At 30.6% G+C, this 20,457-nt stretch overlaps 1 protein-coding gene across 1 annotated transcript in view; it reads left to right on the top strand.

Annotated features, from left to right (window-relative positions):
- Positions 1-665: 665 nt before the first annotated feature.
- LOC148628847 (metalloprotease TIKI2-like) overlaps positions 666-20,457 on the top strand; it is a 35,192-nt gene continuing 15,400 nt past the window's right edge. The window contains exons 1-2 of the mRNA XM_088595616.1: positions 666-1,278; positions 4,219-4,779. Coding sequence (XP_088451742.1) covers positions 1,195-1,278; positions 4,219-4,779 — 645 coding nt within the window. The 5' untranslated portion in view covers positions 666-1,194. The remainder of the gene's footprint in view (positions 1,279-4,218; positions 4,780-20,457) is intronic.

Here is a 20,457-nt window from a genome sequence, read left to right as displayed (position 1 = left end):
AATTAGAAATGTTGCCCTCGTTTGGGACCGGCGCATTTCATATTCTCATTGAAAAAAAAAAATGTTTGCCCTTTACTTTTAGAATTGAAAAAAATCATGTCCTGTGTCAATTGTGCAAAAAAAAGTGTGTGTCCTATCTAATATATTTAGAAAAAAAGCATGGATATAATACATGCTGTTTGCCAGTAAAATAAATCAGTAACGTTTTGAATGAAGACTTTGAAAAAACTTTTTTACGTCATTAGAATGTAATGAGGGAAAGTGTATGTCCTATTGCATTTTGCATTGGTCCGCTAATACTCGCAAATACACTTTTTAGAATTCGAACGTAATGTGCAATTTGTTTTACTTGCAAAAAAACATTACAAACAACTTTAGATCTATGCAAACAACCGGCGCTTGTTTTTATTTTACACTTGACTTACAAAATAGCTTGCCAGCCTTTTTTTGGCAGCGCTTGAGTACCCCATGCACTGCGTCCGCCTCTGGATTAAAGCATACACAATTCCCGTTCTCGAGTCAGCCAGTCTAAATAACTATACCCAGTCCCAGCCAATGCCTTTTTTACTGATACTGGTACTGCATGCATGAAAAAAGGCGTTGTGCACCTAAATGAATCTTAAAGTACAAATACATAAATTATATACTGGGGAGTTGCTTAAAATACTCAACGAGCCCTTTAACAGGTAAAACCGTAATATATATCAATCGTACTTCGCAGGAATGTATTTCATTATTAAGTTTACGCCAAGTGATTTTTCGTTAGATTACTGAACTAATAGCAATTTCTTTCGCAATTTGTTGTAATTCAGTCGGCGCATGTATTTCCAGCTGAAGTAATTTTGCTTAGTTCCTCTGATACACGATTTTAGTTTTCCTCTGCATTTCCACGGGTTGCTTGACTTTAAAAGCTTTCCGTTAGAGCAACACCGTCATTAACAAGAAATATTAGACAGTTTATGTGGGGATTACGGAACGGCCAATCAGGTGGCGGATATATTTGATGGACAAGTTATCGTAACTCTATTGGCGATCTGACCACGGATTAGCTTTATAACACCAGAACACATGGAAACTATAAGATGGATTTGTATCTAATGATGTGCAAAGATGATTAGAAATTGGGAAGAATGGAGTTTACGTAGCTCACACTATTTCGGAGTGTTGTTTTCTAAATGGAAAAGATGAACAAACATGTTTTATATATTTACTGTTATTTGGTTTTGGCTGCTGTGTGTTTTGGCAGATGGAAGCAGTGAGTGTGGTCACTCACGCCAGGTTTGTATTTTATTGCTTTTTCTTTACATAGGTAGAATAAATTTCTAGTTATATTTTCACATGAAGATTTCTCGCATGCACCTGCATCTTTAATATTATGAATTTTGGCTCATTTTATGATACATTCCTAATCTTGTAATGCATATAAATGTTAAAATTTAATATTTCTTCGTTTTAAACTGTATCATTTACCAAGAGATGGAATTAAAAAGGGGGGTATTATCTGAACATTCAATTTGGCCATGTGTAAGTTTGATAATACAAGCGTAAGTGGTGTTCTGTCACCTGTCATGATCCATTTCCTTGATAACAATCATAGGTGTTAATAACATGTACTATATAACTTGTCCAAGACCAGATTGGCAGGACAAAGGATTGTCCATTGGTTAATTGGTGTTACTGTTGCTCTTTTGTTAGGCTTTAATTGACCATTAAACTAGTTTTAGGTGTGGAATGTAAAAAAATAGTTCTCTAATTTAACAAAAATACTCTATTACTGTCAAGTGAATTATAGATATGTCAAAAGTTTAAAGGAATGTTTCAAATTGTACAATTATTTGGTTCAAAATAATGTATTTACTGTTACAAGTTATTAAGGTGAATAATTTTTGTCAATAAAATTTTGGGATCGGCCCTGTTAGTTTAATATAATTTATCTAATTTTAGAAAAAAAACTCCCTTTTGTTGCAAGCTAAAAAAGAAATAAAAAAAAAAAATACTTTAGAATCTATCAAAAGTTTTTTTCTCACTTATTTGAATGGGATAAGAGCCATAATTAGTATTCTACATGACTTGCATCTGGTTTTCTCTATGAAATCGCAAGTATTCTTTTGAATGAATTTTGATGTATTACATTTTTATGCCGTTTTCACAATGCCTGTCCAGGTACCAACTTGTATCATGCCCTGAATGTTTCTTAAGTTCTATATAATGTCTAAGTAACATGTACTCTAGACTAGGAAACATTTAAGATGAATGGTTCAGTAGCTATCAACTTGATGTAGTAGGTGACAAATTTTAACCTTTCAATTATGGCTTAAAAAGATTACAAGTTTTTTGTATGAATTGACAACATAGAAACCAAGCTATTCCATGTTAATCACTGTAATTTAGGTCTATTTATCAAAATTTATAGGTCAAAACGTGTATTGATTTTATTCAAAGGTGTTTAAACATTAGATTAAAATTTAATAATGCAATTTTCCTTTATAAACATCCCTTTTATAATAAGGCCCCTCCTTGAGCAATCTAAGCATACAGTTACTTGTACTTGTAAACATTTTAAATAATTGTAATCTATATATTTTTATCAGAGAATATCAGGATATCAACCCCCCTTTTATCTGGACTTGAATCTTTTGCTCAGAAATATAAGATTTGGAGATAATTTTTGTCAATAAAAGTCAGTATGTAAAATGGAAAGCTGATCTTTCTACCATCATTACAGGGAATTAAATTTGCATGATAACATATTAACATTGGTGAATGAGAATTTAAACATGATCATGTCTAAGAAATTCAAGCTGGACAATTTAATTTCACATTTCAATCAAACTAATTATTTGTGAATGTAAAAATGTAATAAGATATTTTATGTCAACATTTCATTACTCCCATAATTTATGAGGAATCTGTTTTGTATGAAGTATGGAGACATTTTCAATATTTGTGCAAACAGTATTTAAGATAAGTATTAAGAGCCATGTAGATAAAGAAAGGTGCAGTTTTTGATGTAAGTGGAGAATATTGTCAGTAAATCTATTTGTGAGTGGTCCTGTAGGAAAGTGCATGCTCAATGGATTGACATGAAACTTGGTACCTCTTCAAAAGGGTCACCTTCAGGAAAAATAGTACTGATAATCATTTTTTGGCCTTGTATATTATAGATATGTTTAAAAGCCTTTACAGTTTTTTTTTCTAAATATACAGAGCATCAAGTCTGCTGTAAAAACTTGTAGATGTAAATGATATTTTCAGACATTTTAGTTGATGAAACACTTTAAAACAGCTTTGCTTTCCCAACAGGAAAATCATTTAAATGTTTTTCAGTTTGAAATATCTATGTTCTTGTTATTGATATAACAATTTATTTCAGCAAATTTTTGGGGTTCCTCATATATTATTAAGAGTTATATGTTCTTAAGATATCAGTATTGATGTACCTGTAAAATAAATTGAAGATATTAAAGTAAAACAATTTTTGTTTATTTCTAGGAGATATATTCATAGGTCAATGCATTGTCAGAATTTTTACCGTTCTATAAAGCCTTCCAACCTGTAAGAAAAACATAAAACATTTCTAAAATGACTCTAACAGATTATTTATATTTTTGTAAGGAAGAGATTAGCTCATCCTAATTAAGTAGACTTAATGCAATTAACAGATACCTTAAGTCTTTGATCTTCTAAAAGGTACTTAAAACTGCAGTTTGTATACCTGTTAAAGCTGGTGTTTCCATCACTTGTTCTTCCTTTCAACCGTTTGATGTTCTACATTCTCAAAGATAGTCTTGAGTATAAAAATTTTAAGTCTTATTAATCATTTGATTTCTTTTTGATAATTTTATAATGTGTTTGGAAAATTGATTTATTGGTTTATCTTCTTAGAGTTATGAAATAGAAGGGATGGAAAGTTGGGAATAAATTTTGAATTACTGCATAACAGCTTGCTCTTGATCTGGGGTGGTCTGTTGCCTCACAAGAATACTAGTGTTATTTAGGAGGACACAGATAAAAAAAAAGATTTCTATCTTTTTTGGTTGATATTGGCCTTTCTTAAGCTTGTTTGGTTTCTGTTAGGTAAAACTATAACAATAATGTAGAATAGAATGAAACCAGCTTTCAGATTGACTTCATTTAGATAATGTTGTGAAGATGTCCTAAAATTTGTGGTTTTCATTTAGATATTTTGTTCTTACCAATTTCAATTATTTATTTCAGTCAAAGTCTTTGAACTCTTTCCTGTGGAAAGTAAAGAGGGACCCACCAGCATATTTCTTTGGAACTATTCATGTGCCCTATACTAGGGTATGGGACTACATTCCACAAAATACCAAGATGGCTTTCCAACAGTCAGACAATATAATCTTTGAGCTAGAACTGACAGATCCATACACAGTTTCTGCATTAGCTAATTGTCAACTTCTTCCTAGGGGAGAAAAACTGGCCAATATCTTGCCTACAGAAATATATACTAGATTAAAGCAACATTTAGAGTATGTACGTGTTATGTTACCGGTGTGGATGACTGCTGACCAGAAAGGTCGAGGACTTTATGCAGATTATTTGTTCAATGCCATTGCTGGAAATTGGGAAAGGAAAAGACCAGTTTGGGTGATGTTGATGGTTAATTCTTTGAATGAACATGATATTAAGTCACGAGGAATTCCAGTGTTAGACTTACATCTTGCTCAGGTTGCGGAGAGACAGAACAAACATACGGGTGCTGTAGAACGGGTAGAAGAACAATGTGTTCCACTGAATGAGCTTAATTTTTCACAGGTAAGTACATAAAACCTGTAACCTCCCAATGCACAATATCAAAACCAAATCTGCAACTTCCAAGGTAGCTGATTAAAACCAAATCTGTAACCTCTCTGATAAGGAAATCAAACCAAATCTGTAACCTCCAAGGTAACTAAATCAAAACTAAAACTGTAACCTCCAAGGTAACAATCAAAACCAAAACTGTAACCTCCAAGGTAATTAAATCAAATAAAATCTGTAACCTCTTTGGTAACTAAATCAAAACCAATTCTGTAACCTAGGTAACTGAATCAAAACCAAATCTGTAACCTGTAAGGCAATTAAATCAAATTAAATCTACGTCCTCCAAGGTAACAATCAAAACCAAAACTGTAACATACAAGGTAACTGAATCAGAATTAAATATGCATCCTCCATATTCAGCTGTATTGTTACAACAATCCATTGGAACAAGTAGCAATGAGTTGGTGAAATGTTCTAGAATACGGTTAGGGTTACAAATGTAACCCAATTACATCTTAAATCAGGTACAATTCAAGCATTTCTTCAAAGATAAAATTGAAAAAAAAAATGTATACAGTTGTTTTTAGGTTGAACATTCTAATGCTGTCATGGTTTTTTGCATGTTAGATTTTTACAGTAATTGAATGTGGCTCCCAAAAATAAAAAAAAACCATTCTGTTTACAATTAGAAGTACACAGATTCCTACCAACAAAGACAAGTCTATTTACACAGAATTAGCAATGCATTAGTGGATTAATCACATTGACTGGGTACATTTTGTATATAACATATGTATCCAATCAAATCTTGACCATCATAATTTGTTTGTTCTAGAGATAGACTTATTCTGTATCCTATGGAGCACTGTGTACCCACTCCTTAGTCTATTTCCTGGCCATTTATACATGTTACACTGGTTCAGCAATATCTATGTTGCTGAACACTTTAGTCCTGTAAACTGAAATGTACAATTTTTGAAATTGACCACCAGCTGGTAAAAATGGTTTTGCTTTAAATTTGTTTTTTAATGATTTATCTTCTAGAAGTACTTCCTCAGAACATCTTTTATATTTCTGATTTTTTGGTCTTTGAGATCTTTTTTATATGGAAACATTAAATAAGAGAAATTTGTATCTTCACACATTTGAATAATAATTGATAGCAGGGGTTATTAGGGATAAATTTGGTAAGATGTTTTCTTTAGATATATACCATAGCTATTCATTGGTGCCAATTTGTTAAGATGTAAAGAATGAGGAGCAGAGAGAGAGAAAAAGAAAAAAAAACAATTGATAATTCAAACAGGGGGTATAAAATATCAGTTGATTTGATTCAAATTACTGGAGTAGTTTAAGTTTTGTTTTATGTCAGAAAAGAAGGTCTTAATGTGGTTCAAACTTCATTGTTCACATTCAGAGGGACAAGCCATAGTTTTTGAGAAAATTGCCAAATTAAAGATTACAATTCTGAAAAATATCAGATAAACTCAAAATCAATTAGTTTGCCTTGTTTAACAAGCCATAAAAAATGCTGCTTTATAAAACATATAGGTGATCTGACAGCTTTGCATTGGATCTAAAAAGGAGATCAATTGTATTTGGGAAAAAGAGTACTTATACTTTTCCATATTGCACTCGATAAACCCATTTTGACGGACTTAGGATAAAAATTCGACTTGTTAAAGCAAGCCTTGATCAAATTGTATTGTCAGAAATTTGATTGATGAGTTGAATATTTTGTAGAAGAAGAACTGATTCAATTTATTTGATGAATGTTACTAGAACATGAGGGTGATAGTATTAGCATTTTTGTTCAATTTCCTTACCAGAATTTCTATTGATGTTTGAATGTGATTCTGATGAATTTTACACAAGTTGTTTGTATAGTTAGTAAAATAAATAGATGGGTATGATGAATTAGGGTGGAAATAGAAAGATTCGTTTGAAGTATTAAGTAAATTTAAGGGCAAATAATTGAATGATTTAAATTGTCTTGGACCAAAATGTTTATTTCTATTTATCTCTTTCTTTTTCTTAATTAGCAACTCCTGGTCTGGTTTGATCTTCTGCAAAACTATTTTGCTGCAGTGAAACAATCTGTTTTTCCATCAGATTCACTCCTGTCTTTTGAAAACTGAATAAAATTGAATAGATTCCATTAAGATAAATACATTTATATTATCACTGATACTCTAAAAATTGTAACCTTAATGTTTGTTTGGATTTTCAAGTTTACTGTAAATTTAAATAAAAAATGAGGACATGTTAAAGGTTAATTTCTGCATCTGTATAATAAATTAGAGGCATGTCTGGTGATAAATCTTGTAAAGTAATAGGTAATTTAGTATAATTTATGGCTGTGTAGATACTTTGACATTAATTGACTGCAGGTTGATTTGATTATAGATACAATTTATGGTCATTAGAAGTCCAAGTGCTTCATCACAAGTGAAATACTTAGATGCTTTATACATAAGAAGGGGAGGCTTCCATACTTTTGTTAGTTTCTTTTGAAAGTTTAAGTAACACCACCAAGAGTATGCTACCGTATTACAGTTATCAGGTCCGTAAGCCCCTGTAGGGAGAATTTTTTTTTTTTTTTGGGGGGGGGGTGGGTGTTCAGGGTTTGGAGGGGATATTTTGACACTACCAATTTTAAGCATATTTTTAACAGTTATAACTGTTTTTTGCTTTCAAAAGTAGGGTGGGTGGGAGTCATCATTTCCCCTGGAACCTCTGCGTTTGGCTATGGTTTTGTCTCTATTACTTTCATCATTTATACTGTCCTTGTGAATTTGCAAAAGTTGTCAAGGATTTTTAAGACACCTTAAAATCAGCATATGCCTGGGATTGATTAACTACCCGTAGTATGATCTAACTCTCAAATGTTTCAGAATTTTCAATTTTGAAATATTTGCCAAAAAATGAGTGTTTTTGTTCTTTTCTAAAGAGCAGGTTTATGTTATTTGAAATGAAGCTTACCACAGTTAAGGATATGTATATAAATAACAATGCAATTTAGATTACATCAGGTCCCTAGATCAAATATTTGGCTAAAACTGAAGTTTGTATCTTTTGTTTAGCTGTTTGATAGATCAGCTCAATGTTTAGATACAAAAACTACTCAAAAGTAGATTACTCCAACTTCAGCTGTTTATTATTTATCATTGTCTAAGACATGCAGACAAATTCATCAGATAAAATTCTTGGATATCTTTACACAGTTGTATAAATTCAACATGCATTTGTTTTTTTATTTCATTGATTTTGATAACCTGTCTGTTTTCTAGATTGAAATTGAGAGTTATCTCCCTTCTAAATTTGTACAGGGTTAGATATGGAGATTTCATTTTTCACACAATATTACTCTTACAGAGATTTACATGTTTGATTATTTTATTATATATTCAATCTCTTTTATACATAAAGGAAGTTTATTTCATTTGTTTTTCTCACCTCTTTATGAAGGACAAGAAAAATGTCTAATTGATCATAGAGTGACCAAATTAAAATCTTGAAATATATTTTTTTGTATTGTTTATAAAGTTATACATTTCTGTACCTTTTTATCTCTTTTTGAAATGCTGAATACCCTCCTCAGATTACAGTGAAGTGTGCATTTCTCAATACAATACTATAGACTTGGAAATTACATAAGTTCAATAGAGAATACAAATTACTAAAGAGTAAATTCAGTTAACTACCATTTGCTAATGCTTTGTTCCTCAGTAGCTATTAATGAGTACAACAGTACTATAATATTAATTTTGTTTACTGTTAGATGGTTCTTCACCTGCACTCTAAAAAGGAAATGTGACTACATTCAGTATCCTCTCATCACAGATCCATGGAAAGGTGTTTTAGGCATACACCCCACCTCATATTGGAAAAGAAAAAAATTTTGCTTAGAATTCTAATTTTTTTTATAAATGCTCTTGCCTCGCTTCACTCACCTTTAATTCTAATTTGCCCCCCCCCCCCAAAAAAAACCCCCCAGAAATTCTGGATCCACCCCCAACTCTATATTCTTTCATTTCAAACCCCATTCAAGCTCTTTCCTGTCTCATTTGTCCATCAGAACTTAATGAAAGTGGTCTTTATTTCATGGTATTGCAGATTCCACATGACAATGTAGCCATCATAATTATGACAAAATATACATTTTTATGTCATACAGAACAGTTTCCCTGTAGGATGATGACAGACTTGTCAAAACTCCCCTTCCTCAACATTTTGAGGAGAGACAAGGATATGATAACCTTTTCTTTGATCTCCATGAGTGATGACAGAAGTTCGTCTTACCTCTCTCTAAACAATACCTCCATGATGTCAGATCTTAGTAATCAGTAATTATAATCTCAGGAGGAAATTATGATATTAATTTGTATTTTATGTGTGATTTGATTGTTCTGGTATGTTCTTTATGGGTGTCTGTTTATCTAGGATAATGTCTGCTTATCAGTTATGTCAGATTCTCAAGAAACAAAAGCACCACATGCACTGAAGGTTTATTTCAATTGTATGTACTATTTATGAGGTTCACTCTAACTTAATGTGCTTACTGTTATGTACTTGTCTTGGAGGCTTTTGAGTTTGCAACTGGCAGTGTTTGAACGAATTCTTTTTTTTCTTCCCTTTTCTTCCCATTTTGTAAGTTGCTGGTTTTCTTCGTGAGTATTTTCCACTCCTTTCTGATTCATACTGATGATGTAGACTACATATTTACCCTTCAGTATAATATACCTTTTTTAAGTTCAGTCTTTTCCTCTGACATTATTCTTCTTCTGATTTAGCTCCTTTTTCTCAGATTCCCATTCTAATACACTTTAGAAGTTGCGTTTTTACCAATTTTTGTTGTAAGGAACATGTAGGTATTTTTCTGCCATACTATTAGTTAACATATGTAAGACTTCATAGAATCTTTAAGATTCCAGTAATTTTTGTATAGTTTCTCTAAATGTGAAATGTTGGAGTTAGCCCAGTCTGCATTTACAGATTTTAGTCTTGATCAATATTAGGAAATCCTCTGTTTGAAATCTGGTAATTCTATGATATAAAATAAAGATTTATATATAAACATACAAACACATATTAAGTACCGTAGCTGTCTTTGTAAGAATGGTGCAAAATCTGAAAAATGTGATACACCCCAAAAAAAGGCTACGTATTTTTGTTTTTGTAATTAAGTTGTTTTATGGGTCTATACTATGAAATGTGTAATTATTCATTAAAATCTGCCTGATCTTAGGAGATAATCAACATTTAAAATCCAATAGATTCTATTACATTTGAGTGTTATTTACAGAGTTATTGCCCTTAATTTTGAAATCTACAGTGCATTCTATATAATTTTTATCTCCTAAGAACATGGGTTATATGAAAAACTGAATGTAAATTTCTGTTCGCTATGGGAATTCAAACAAAATATCAAATATTAAAATATGAATGCTTTTTACCCATGAATCACATTTTGCATGACTCTTAGCTACTTAAATTTTTATATAAATCAACAAAATAAATGTTCAACAAATTACAGTCCAAATATTTATTTAACAATTTTCTCAGTTTATTTATTCTGATGATATTGTTATCCCATAATGCAAATATTACATGATGAACTATAATTATAAATCCCAGGCCAGAGAGGGCAAATAAAAATCACTTAACAAAACAATTAAAGAAAAGCAGTATCTTTTGAAGTTAATGGGTTTTTTATACAATGAAGGATTAGTTTTAATTGTTGTAACTGTAAACTAATGGCTTTGGTTGACCCCTATGTATGACTTTTGTACTGACTTCAACTCTATAGTTATTTATTGGAATCTTAATTTCGCACACTCCTCCTGTAAATAACATAATGTTGTTCACAGCTATGATTTAAAGTTTGAATTATTATCTAATTCAAATTTTGATATATATTGATATCTGATAAATGCATATTTTATAAAAAAAACTAATTTTTCATATCAGGAATACTCTTTAATGTTTTGACTGAGATAATTTTTATGGAGTTCATCTAACAAATGTCTAAAACCAGGGATTGTTTACACAGGGGTGCAAAAATTAGTTTTTGAAATAGAGGTATTAATGATAAAAAATGTAATATTGAAAAACTAATTTGATAGATGGGACTTATTTATTCCTTTGAAGTCTAAAATGTGTCTTAACATTTTTTCACTGATCAGGAGTAAAAAAACATTGACTACCTTTGACAGAGTTCATCTCGTTAAGTTACCGAGATTTGATCATGGTATCTGTTAAGGAAACTATGCATTTATAATTGACAAAGTAAAGATAATATCTAATATCATATTTTGCTCTAAGATATTTCAGATTTACGTTTAAAAATAAATTTTTTTGCCACTTCAAAAGCTTGCATTAATATTTATAAGAATTTTTTAAAGAAAATAAAAATTTCAAAAAGATATCAGATGGGATTCTAATTATTCTCACTTAGGGCGAGAAACTCATCGTTTCTTTATCGTTGAATCATTGCTTTCAGTAAAACTTTGTTTCGTTCTTGAAACTTTTGAATTAGTGTTCCTCCCACATCACTTCTGTTCAGTTCCCTTATAGAAACAGCTATAACCCTGAGTACCAATTGTAAGATTACACACATTTTGTATATATTTTTCTACAGCAAGTAATATAGTTGAGTTCAGTGATAAATTTGGTCTTTCCTTGATTAAATGATCATTACCTGATAAATAACTGGATTTTTTTTTTATTAAAAAGGAAATTCAACCTTTCTATCATTTCATAGGTATTACAATCTTTTAAGTTTGATAGAAAGTTAAAATCTCTTTGTCTGGTAAGTTCATATGGTAATTGTCATTTAATCAAAGGAAGACCAGCTCTATTCCCTGAAGTTAATCATTCCTTGTTGTAAATTACGGAGGTAGACCTAGGGTAAGGGACATAACTCATGAAGTCAGTGGTATGTTTGTATCATATTCAATTTCACCAAAAGCTATCAAGCTTTCATTTGACACAGAATGAAATTAATCTAAGTTTCGTTGATGCTTACATGATATTGATGTAAAATGCTGAATACAAATGTTCTGATGATTTGTATGGGTTGTGTCCCTTACCCTAGGTCTATGTCCTTAATACAGGAATAGGTTGTCCTTGTGTTAAAAACAACTTTATGTTCAACTAGGTGACTTGATTTTGTCATGAAATACTGCATATTTCTTTTTGAATCTTATATATTTTCATGAGTTTCTTACACAATTATATAATTTTCATTTGCCAAAAATAAACAACATGACTGAAAATGAGCATTTAGTGTGTTATATAAATTAAAGTTAGATGGTTTTAAAATATTAAAATAGTTTTACCAGGAGCAGCATAATAGCTATGGTTGGAAGGGCTATTTAAGTATAACAAGGATTTCATAGGGTTGTAAAATCTTTAAGGATATTTCAGGCTAGAATAATTTAAGAAGAAAAAAAATATGGGTTAATGTGCTCATTTTTGAGATATAAGCATTTGAACTTTTGGTTGGAAATGGATTTTCCTAGATTTTCCATAGGTTGTCTTAGCCGGTTTTATCTATTAGAAACACTGAAGAAATAACAAGGATTTCATTAAAACTTCACAAATAACATTTTGTGATGTATTTAATGAAATTAAGAGAAGAAAAGTGGGGGTCACTGGGCATAACATATTAATGCCATGAAATGGATAAAACTAGTGGAATCAGAAAATCGGACAAAAATGACTGAACATGACCAGCGAAAATCCTTAATATGTGAAGTAATATATTTCTTATTGAACTTAAATGAAGTTGTATTCTAATCCTTCATTCTGTTAAAGCACCTGTTTGTCCTGCTTCCAGTTTTGCATTTGGTAGCTATAGTTTACATTAAATTAAATTGTTATAAAATCTTATTTTTATCTACTAATTGATAACCATTCCTTTAATGTTTCAAGGAAGGGATAACATTAATGTAACATTTATAGTGTTATAAACTTAAGAATAAATAAAACTTGGTATTCTAATGATATAATATCATATTCCACTGGCAATAATGATCTGACTTGACATCTAATACACTAAGACTGGCATATTAGAAAACATTGGATGTAAGTGTGGCATGGTTGTATGAGGCTCATGAAAAATTAGGAAAATTAAGGCTTATTAGTTTTTAGTTGAGTGAGTTTTTCAATAGGCATCAAGCAACTTGGGTAAGAAACAAAGAATGTTACAAACACCATTTTCTGTTTTTATACATTTCATGATTCCTATAAACCCATCCAACCAGACAATCACCTTTTTCCCTAGTATGCGTTAGTAGCATCTGAATACTTTATTTGTAAATAGCAGTGTAAAAACTGTCAAAAAAATGCCAGAAATTAAGTCTGGTTCTTATTAATAACAGCTGAGTTTAAATCAAAGAGTTACATTATATGGAATAAGATGTTAGCCAGATGTACCAATTATATTGTTGTACAGGTGGTGTTCTTGTGTAATGCTTGGTAGTGTTACTCCGCTTTACTATGAAGTTATATCTTTACTAAGAAGTCATATCACGTATATAGCTAGCCTAACTAAAACTCCTTTCCCCAGGGTGTATGTAGAATTTTAGGTTAGGTTGGCCTAAATAGATTTAAATGTGTCTGTTTCCTGTCCTCAGTTCCCCACTTGCCCTACCCTAAAGCAGCCCAAGTTTGGCAAACATAATTTAAAAAGTTCTTTTACATTTTATGATTTCTATTGAATGTAGCGAAGATAAGTTGCTCATTAATACTTGTGGAAGAATAAAGCCTGAGTAATAAAATTTTGATGACCGAACTGTATGTACTTGATCTAGGGAGTATTTTATACAGTCATACAGTCACATGACCAGTCACATCGCCTGTATCACTTTCAGGCTTGGAAAGTGGTCAAAATAGTGATTTATTTTGAGATTTTTTTGGGCTAGGACTGCAGGCTTGTTATTGTTACTGTGCATTCCACTTATCTGTCTGTTACAGATGTTTCTTTCTTGTAAACATTAATAATTACCTATTATTGTAATGGCAATCACAGACCATTCCTTCTTATTACATACACTATTTTGTTTTAGCATTCCATTCTTCATGGAATACTTTCATCACTGTTCTAAATGCTTACCAATTATTTTCCTGAATACTTGTGGTGCATATCAATTCTGGTTTTATTTTAAGCATCATCCCATGGATCAGTTTTAATTTACCAGTAATCACATCTGTCTCTAATTCCTCATATTTTCTTCCTTGGAAGGATCATCTATTACCTCTTTTTTTTTTGGTTAATATTTAATGTTTTATTTTATCATGTTATTTTTCAATACTATTTTGATCAAGTACCAATCTATATTAGATCTGATTTAGAAAAAATACAGAAAAAAACAATGCTTTTTTTTGGACTACACATGCCTTATGTTTACACTACTCATAGTCCTATCCATATACTGATCTGTATTTTTGAGAAAACCATACAAAGTTAACCAAATCAAGAACGATAACTCTTGTGAAATAGCCAAAGTCTTACACAATATACATTTGTATGTAATTTTTATCTCCACTTAGGTATGATAAACAAGGACTAGTTACGTGGTCTGTAACTGTTTCAGAATTAGAAATTAAAGTGAATTTGGTGGGTTTTTGTCTGGTGTTAATATAGTCTGCTACTTAAGTAGTTGTCTCTGTAAGAAGTGCTTGATGTAATATTTTTGTTTTTGCTGGGCTGTTTGTTTGTTAATAAGTAGTTGTCTTAGTAAGAATCATGCAAAATCTGAAAAATGTGATACACCCCAAAAAAGGCTACATATTTTTATTGTACTTAAGTTGTTTATGGGTCCATGTTATGAAATGTTTAATTATTCATTCTAATCTGCCTGCTCTTAGGAGATAATTAACATTGAAAATCAAATTGATTCTATTAAATTTGAGTGTTGTTTGCATAGTTATCTCCCTTAATTTTGAAATCTACAGTGAATTCTATATAACTTCTATCTCTAAAGAATACAGGTTATATGAAAAATCAAATGTTAATTTCTGTTTACTATAGCAATTCAAACAAAATATCAAAAATAAAAAATATCCCTAAATCACATTTTGCATGATTCTTAGCTGGAATTCTACTTAATAACTTTGGGTACCATTAGATAGAAACAGTACGAGTCTTTTTCCTACTCTGCTAAGTCATACAATAAAATTATCCGGTAAACGTGAGACTTCATCAGTATTCTGGGATAGATTTTGGCTAGCTTTTCTGGCTACATTTCATGTCATTTGTTATTCTTTTATAAAAAGATATTTCACACTGCCTTAACAAATCGTTTCTTTCAAAAGCAATTATTCAAAGTAAAGAGATATTTAATTACTGGGATTTCAAAGCTTGTGAATGTGATTTTTTGCTGGAATTATAGGGTTGATCTTAGTATACGATTTGTTTCCATCTAAGGATGACACTTTCTATCAATCTCCAATTACCTGAGTCTGGAAGGTTTTGTGAATGGTGTTGCCCTTATCTTTGGGTAATCTGTAATTTTGGGTGTCTGTTACAATAGTAGATTAGAGGCAACCACACTATTGATAAAAATCGCTGCTTTGATAGTCTGTTATTAAAGTTATATTAGATCTGTTAAAGGGAATTTGGACAGTGCCTGATATCCATATATGTTCATATAAATTACACTTAAACATCCAGTTAACAATTGATTTATGTCTGTCTAAAGCTAGTACAAATGGCTTATTTTTGTTAATGCACTTTTAATTAATTGTTTTTAGGTAGAATTCGTGTTAAAGGCTTGTACAGATGTACAGTCAAACATGTAGCGACCACCTATATTCAACAATTACCTATCTTAAAAGACTATGATTATATTATCCCTTTGTTGTGCATTCTATGTAAAATTATCTTGTGTATAAAGACCACCACTTGGCTTATGTGACCATGATTTGCTTCTGCTTGGATGGCCACCTGTTGAAGTTTAAGTTCCCTGCTCCTTTTTAAAAAAAAAAATATTGATTGGCTAAAATGTAGGCTTGACACTTCTTTTCTTGACATACAGGTCAGTGTCCTGACATTAAGTTCAACTTTTGAATAGGTCCCCACTTTTTCTGACACTTTTATGATATACTATTATTCTCCATTATGATTTTATATACTTGTATAAAACCTCTGATCCACTTTTATCAAATAAAACAGTTAAACTGTTGAAAGTGAATCCCTACTGGACTTTAAAGTGAGTTGTTCTGTTTGTCAAGGTTCAAAATACTTTGAATTGATATAAAGGGACTTTAAAGTGTCTTGTTTGGACAGGTTTTCAGGTTATTCAAGTTATTCAGTATTTTAGGTTATTCAGTTTTTTAGATTATTTACATTTTCAGGATATTCAAGTTTTCAGGTTCTCAGGTTATTCAAGTTTTCGATTATTCAGGTTTACAGGTTATTCAGGTCAGGTTTCAAGCAGGTTTCAGTACTTACTAAAACCTTTTAATAGGTAGAGATATAGTAGCAATGTGATTATACATTGAGTATGCAGAAACTGTGATAGAAATACTAGTAATTGCCTGCCATTGCCCTTGCTTACGAGAGTTGAAAATGACAAGTGCAACTTAGACATCAAGAGTAATTTACATTTTAGATTTGTGTAAGTATGGTTCTGCCTAAAAATGCAATAAAACATATTTGGGATTAAATGCATGAATCACCTCTTGTTTTTTATACTGCAGAACTGTACTTAAACTTTTCTCTTTGAAGTAAACAAAATCAAGTTTCACAAATTAAGGGGTACCGGTAAGTTGGAAATACTGTGATACATGACAACCTTTGGCAAAAAATTTTCTTAACACTGTCAGGTGGAATTTTTGTATTTTGCATTTTTCAATGTCTCACAGCAGTTTTTCATTTTAGTATGCTAAATAATTTATATAAGTTCAGGACTTTTCACTATGCTTAAGTTTGTGTAGGAGAGAAAAAGAATAAACTTGAAAGAGAAAATAAAGTTAATTCATTATAAATGTGTTTGTCCCTAAAAAAGAGATTAAATTTAGCAAAAATTACTACTTAAGCATATTTTTATTAACTAATAGCTGGAGATGAAAGAATTCTTTTTGGGAACACTCGTATTTAACACATTCAATGTTGTTTTAGTGTCTGTTATGATATTGTGTTGACCTGAAAATAGAATCTATATCTATATTTTACTGAGCAAACATAAATTTTACAAGGTTGCCACATGTGATTGATGGTAAAGTTCCATTTCAAACAGATAATTGTAAATCAAAGAATTTAATTTCAATATTCTGTGAAATACTGAAATTTTTTTTTAAAAACGAATTGAAAAGCTTTATTAATAAACTTCATGTATTCTTGCCAAAGTAAGCATTATTAACTGATGTCATATTTGTGAACAGCCCCTCAGTATCATCTGGTTCAGAACATGGGTAGTTTTAACACAGTCATCCTTATATGCAATGAAATTTAAAACTTGACAAAATTAGAAATTTAAGTAAAGGGCTACAGTTATTTAACTGTAAAATTGTCATTAAATTTGTGAAAAAATTACAGGTTATAGTTTTAACACATATTCATGAAAATCCAAAGGTCTATATTTTTCCAAAGGTTTTTCACTTAAAAAAATTCAGGTGTAACTAATATATTGAAATTTATTCATGATTAAATTTTCAAATGGGTTTACAGGTGATGATTGTAGAAAAATTCAATTTCTTTGAAAGAAGATCTACTCTTTTCCATATTTTTTTTTATGTATCCTAAATTTTCAAATCGATGATGTAGGGCTATGACAAACACAGCACAAAGTTCCTTTGATTTTGATGGACACACATCATGCTTCATTATATTTAACTGATTTTTTTACTCAAGGCTGTGTATTCTATTTGTAAAGGAAGGCAAATTTGAATTTTAGATATGAAATTCCAGTAAAGACGAGTTGATTATATGAGGGTTGGTGTCAGCATCAATTCTAGTTTTAGATTATCTAAAGGAGCATGTATTAATGAATGAGAGATCTGATGGAAGCATAAACCAATGAATATTCTACAGACTTTTTCTTATAATTTTATTATATTTATAATGTCGAGCCTTCTAATTGGTTCATTCCCTTTGGGCAACATAGGGGTTATTTTGTTTGAATTGACTTGGTAATGTGGTTTCATTTATATTGATTGGTCCTCAGTCCTCGACTCTAGTTCTGACAGTGTAGTAGTGTATCCGTTATTTTATAAATCATAAATACATGTATAAGATTGTTTAGAAAACCTTTGCATATGATAGAATTATCTATAAAAAACTTCCAGTTGCACTATTGTCCTTTTCTTCAAAAATGTAACAAAATGGAAGATATTGGCAAAAGGATTATCAGACTGTTTTTTGTGTCACAAATTATCTAATGGCCGAAACAAAATTATGTTCCCCAATCCTCAGATTTGAACCCCAAAAAATGAGACATTCAAATGGTTGTATGTTGGTTCTTTTGAAAACTAGGCAAATTTGATGGTTAAACTCACTTAAAAAGGTTTGATACTTTAAACACAGACTTCATAAGTTCAATTACAAAGAGAAAATTTCTTAAAAATGTAAAAAGTATGCGAAAAAAATTTGGTGGGTACAAATTGGTGCACTAAGTACTTTAGCCCAGATTTGATATTCAGTGGAAATTATTTTGCTGTTTTCAAACAGACACTAAAATATACCATAATTAGCACCTTCCCAAAAATTACCTGCTATACAGTATATTACCTGCTATACAGTATATTGGATAATAAATGTGTTAAGCACTTATTAAGTATCAGTTTTCGTGGGTGGATGTGTGTGATATCATTGCTCATTGTTACACTACATTCAGAAAATCATTTCTGTTCTATAAAAAAATAATGCCGAGTATATTTTAATTGTTTCTGATTCTTACATTTAAAATGTTACGTAATGGCCCCTCACACTGATGAAATTGAATAAAACCATTTTATTGTATGCTACAAGTAGTCTGTTTCATGGACATTAAACTGAAAAAAACCTTACCTTAGGAATCTCAGTTATAATATCTTTTAAGTTTTTAGATATCAGTAAGACAGACAGATCATTAAATTTTAAAGCTTTTAACAAATGACATCTAAATGGATAGAATTGTACTTGGAATAGGGTTCCGTAATATCTCACTACAGAAGTCGTGTAAATATTTGTGAGAACCTCTGATGATGTCATATGTAATTAATGTTTTATATAATGTGGCTTACTTAAGTAATTGTAAAATAGACTAAGTATGATATTTGTAATTATTTATTGAACAAATGATGTAAAATCTAAGATGTATTTCACGGTTGTAATGTTATGTTATATTGTCTGTAGACATTTAATTTTTGGATGGTAATATGAATATTATTGAAGAGATTTGTATAAAACTTTACTTTAAGTTCCTAATAAAAAACCAATTGGAGGTTTCATTAGTTTTAGAGGCTATGGCCTCCAACAGTTTAGAAACAGTGGCCAAGATGAGGCATTTGCTTCTTTATCAACCAATTTTTATGGGGTTTGTTTTTGTATTGACTTATCAATTTTATGATAATGTAACCCATCTAATCATAATATGATATATTATAAGAAAAGACGGAAACTTAAAATTATCCTTCATATAGTAATTTTTTCAAAATGGTTCTATTTCTTAAGGAAATATAAAATAAATAAGTATTAGTAAATAAACAAAAGGTTCCAAAAAGAGAAAACAAATAACTCTTATTCTTTATAGTTTGTATCTGTTGGAGCATTTTTTAGAAGTGAATGAACAGTGACTAGTTCAAGAGTTACTGCCCTTTGAATGAACAGTTTTTACTGATTAAAAAGAAAGTCTAAAATAAATGATGAATTAAGTGAAATGACATTCCATAACTTCTCCAAATTTTCTGAGTTCAACATTTCAGTTTGGCCAAATTCTGAGAGCATTTCTTGTGAAATAAAATGTACCTAAATGGAAATTAGAAAATTTGGTTAGATGGGATAAAGAGGTTGGTGGCTTTTTAAACTTCTTACAAGGATTTAATGCATACCACATTTTTGGTTAAAATAGGACATGAAGTCTACCTCAAATTCAAGTGTCTGTTTAGGAACAAACTTACAGATTATACCGCACAAGACAAACTTTGTAAATAGAAGATTATCTGCTGTGAAATTCAAATCATTTGACTTGGTTTGTGTACATTTCTGAAGTATCATCAAGTATATCATAAATACAAAGTTGAATAAGACAAAATACTGAAGAACTAAGGAAGTCCATACTGGTTAAAGCATTGAAGGAGTTTCTAGTTAGATAAGCATAAAATTTTGGTCTGGAATATCTCCAGATCTATATAAATATTGACATTTTTGTTTCTTCATACTATCACTGTTTGTTATTGAATTTTTAAACAATTTTGACCACAGTTTAGACTTAGTGAATGAATTTTTGTTTTAACAGCTAAGGTTGGAATGTCCTTTAATAGGATTTATAGGGCACTATACATTTCCCACCCACTTTTTGATCTTATCTGTTCTCCAGGGATTTATTATTAATAGCTTATTAATTTTATTTTCTCTAATGAATGTATTTTAATAGATAGGGTCACATATGATAAGTAGAATATTACGGTGATACCTATTAAAACTGAAACTTGAATTATCCAGAATCCTGTCTAAACCAAACACATTATCCAGAAACCTGTCTA

This window comes from Perna viridis, chromosome 1 (genome assembly GCF_037379345.1).
Source record: "Perna viridis isolate PV_CMFRI_1.1 ecotype Kerala chromosome 1, ASM3737934v1, whole genome shotgun sequence".
Lineage (NCBI taxonomy): Eukaryota > Metazoa > Mollusca > Bivalvia > Mytilida > Mytilidae > Perna > Perna viridis.
Note: the sequence above shows the minus strand (reverse complement) of the source record. Positions and strands in the feature narration are given on the sequence as shown.